This window comes from Pteropus alecto, unplaced genomic scaffold (genome assembly GCF_000325575.1).
Source record: "Pteropus alecto unplaced genomic scaffold, ASM32557v1 scaffold90, whole genome shotgun sequence".
Taxonomy (NCBI): domain Eukaryota; kingdom Metazoa; phylum Chordata; class Mammalia; order Chiroptera; family Pteropodidae; genus Pteropus; species Pteropus alecto.
The window spans coordinates 377,975-380,686 of NW_006429894.1; the positions used below are offsets into that span (position 1 = coordinate 377,975).

At 66.6% G+C, this 2,712-nt stretch overlaps 1 protein-coding gene across 4 annotated transcripts in view; it reads left to right on the plus strand.

Moving 5' to 3' along the window:
• LAD1 (ladinin 1) overlaps positions 1-2,712 on the plus strand; it is an 11,128-nt gene that overhangs the window by 7,484 nt on the left and 932 nt on the right. For 2 of the 4 annotated variants that reach the window (XM_025044585.1, XM_015587526.2), the window contains exons 5-9: positions 525-568; positions 1,767-1,839; positions 1,923-2,060; positions 2,268-2,354; positions 2,581-2,658. In XM_025044585.1, coding sequence (XP_024900353.1) covers positions 525-568; positions 1,767-1,839; positions 1,923-2,060; positions 2,268-2,354; positions 2,581-2,658 — 420 coding nt within the window. The remainder of the gene's footprint in view (positions 1-524; positions 569-1,766; positions 1,840-1,922; positions 2,061-2,267; positions 2,355-2,580; positions 2,659-2,712) is intronic. The other 2 variants (XM_025044587.1, XM_015587515.2) reach the window with 1 other exon arrangement.

Below are 2,712 nucleotides of genomic sequence, written 5' to 3' on the forward strand. Positions count from 1 at the left end.
GATGCTGACCCGGCTGCTGGCTGGGCGCACACCTGCCTTCGCCAGGTCCGGTCCTCGCCTGAGCAGGGGAGGTTGCACGGCAGGGCACAGGCAGGGCAGAGAGCAGCAGGCTCTCCTAGTGCTCTGCTCCGCTCTGCACCAAGAGTGTGAAGTGTGTGGCCTGGGGATGTTCACCTCCCTGCTCCAGTATTTACTCTCGGTTCCTTTGTTCACTGGGTCATTCACTCAATTTACACTGACGGTGCTTTGTGCTTGGCCCCTGGGAAGATGGTAGTGCCTGTTTCTGCCCACCGGGCTTGTGGGCAGTGGGAAGGGAGACAGGCACCCCAAGAACTCCTGGGGGGCCTAAGGAGGGGCTTCTGACCCAGACTGTTGGGTTGGGGCAGGTGTCTCCCAGACCAGAGGGGCGTTTTGCTGGACATTCGGTTGGAGACTGAGCAGTGGAGGCGGGGGAGGCCCCGGAGCTGAGCCCCTCCCTTCCTCCTGGGGACTCCAACTCATGAGCCCCTTTTTCCTCGTTTCAGATGAGCCCCAGGAAAATCAACTCGGAAGCAGCCCTAACCCGCAGGTCAGGGGCTGGAGTGCCTGGTCCCCGTCTGGTCACGCTCGGCCTGTGTTTGCTGAGTGGCTGTCACTGTCCCCATGCCAGGCTGTGCCCTGGGACACACGGGGGGAAGGCGCAGCCCTGGCCAGGGCTCCAGATCTGTCAGGAAGATTGGATTCACATGGGGGCTGTGGCCCCAGAGATGCGCCGAGGAGGGGAGGGTCAAGGAGGGCATCTGGGGGGGCTGCGAAGGCAGAGGAGGGCTAGCCGGGGCGCCAGGGTGGGCAGGGCGCCTGGGAGCCCCGAGTTTCGAGCCGATGGGGTGGTAGTGTGTGAGGACCGTGCCGGAACACCTGAAGTCCGTTTACCAGGGTGGGCAGGGCGCCTGGGAGCCCCGAGTTTTGAGCCAATGGGATGGAGTCGTGTGAGGACCGTGCCGGAACACCTGAAGTCCGTTCGCGTGGCGGGAGCCTGGGGCCCTCGCTGTGCCTCCGCGCGCCCCCGATCTCCCCTGAGGCCTGCCGTCCTGGCTGGGCCGTGGGGCGCGGGGTACGGAGGTGGCTCAGGTGACCGGCAGGCCTGCGTGGGCCACGCAGCGGGGGCGAGGGGGACGCAGCAGGACTAGGGACCAAGCTCCCCTGAGAGCTTCGTAGCGGCTGCGACAGGTCAGCCAACAGGGCTAGAGAATGTGCCACAGGGCAAGTGACGTCCCAGTGGGACTGTGGAACTGCCTAGGAGGAGGCTTCTGGATGCAATGGGGAGGGAGCAGCCCATGGACGGGCAGTGTGCCAAGCCCGGGGCATCTGGTGGGGGGCACACAGGCACGTGGAGAAGGGGCTTGGGGGACGCTGGGTATGGACAGGAGGCAGCATCAGCTCAGGGGAGCCTCGTCTGCTGGGCCCCAGAATTTAGCCCCTGTCCTGGGGCCTGAGGGTTCCGAGCTGGCAGGACAGCATGGGATTCGTATGGGGCAGGAGCAGCCTGGTGGCAGGTGGCAGGGAGAGTGGACACAGGTGGCGGCAGATGAGGAGGGATTCCAAGGACAAGTGTGAGGTGGACGGGAGGACGGCAGGTCCCCCCAAAGCGGAAGTCCCCCCAGAGGCAAGGACCGCCTTGGAGGCTATAGCTTCATTACAGTCTCGCTCGGTGGCAGAGGGGGAGGCCTGGCCTCCTGGGAGCGGGGCCTCACCGCGTGGGCCCCGTCCTGTCTCCTGCCCTTCAGTGCCAGCGTGAGGCTCCCGGCCAGCACAGTCAAGCTGGGCGAGAAACTGGAGCGGTACCACACCGCCGTGCAGGTGCGCAGGCTCTCGCGGGGGTGGGCGAGCCCGCCGGCATGCGGGGTGGTCTGTGCTTCTCACCCTGCACCTCCTGTTCCCAGAGGTCGGAATCCGTGAAGTCCCCAGGCTCCCCCCGCACCGAGCTCTTCGTGGCCCCCGTGGGGGTAGCTAGCAAGCGCCACCTCTTTGAGAAGGAGCTGGCGGGCCAGAGCCGAGCGGAACCCGCCTCCAGCCGGAAGGTGAGGGCTCAGGCGGGCGGGGCCCGAGGTCTTTAACCCTGGGCCTTGTTCGCACGTGTCAGTTTGGGCAGAATCCGCCCTCCACCAGAGTTGCCATCTGTGTCCTGAGCCCAAGTCACCACAGCTCCCGGGGGAGGGGGCTGGCCCTCCAGGTCTCAGTGTCCTGGGCCGGCGGCCCCAGGCCCTGATGTGAGCCTGTCTCCTCAGGAGCACCTGAAGCTCTCGGGGGTTGTGACATCAAGGCTCAATCTGTGGATCAGCAGGACTCAGGAGTCTGGTGAACAGGACCCTCAGGTGCCAGTCCCTCCCTGAGGCCTCTGGCCCTGGGCCTTTCGGTGGTGGGGTGAGGGGCCAGCCCGAGGGTGCAGGAGACAGCTCAGGAGTGACACTGGGGCTGGGCAGGGCCACAGAGAGGAGAGGATCTGGGCCCTCCCTCTCTGGAGGGGGAGTGGCCTGGGGGTCGGGGGCTTTGCCACCCACAGGCTGCCTTAGCCCCTGGTCCCTGCCCTATGCCCCCAAGCAGGAGCTGCGGCAGGAGACAGCGGCCACCAGGAGGACCCAGTGGGGAAAGAAGGCGGACTCGGCCCTGGACGCCGAGGTGAGGGGGCGGGAGAGGGGCTGTCCTGGGAGGCCCCACGCCCCCCACGCCCCC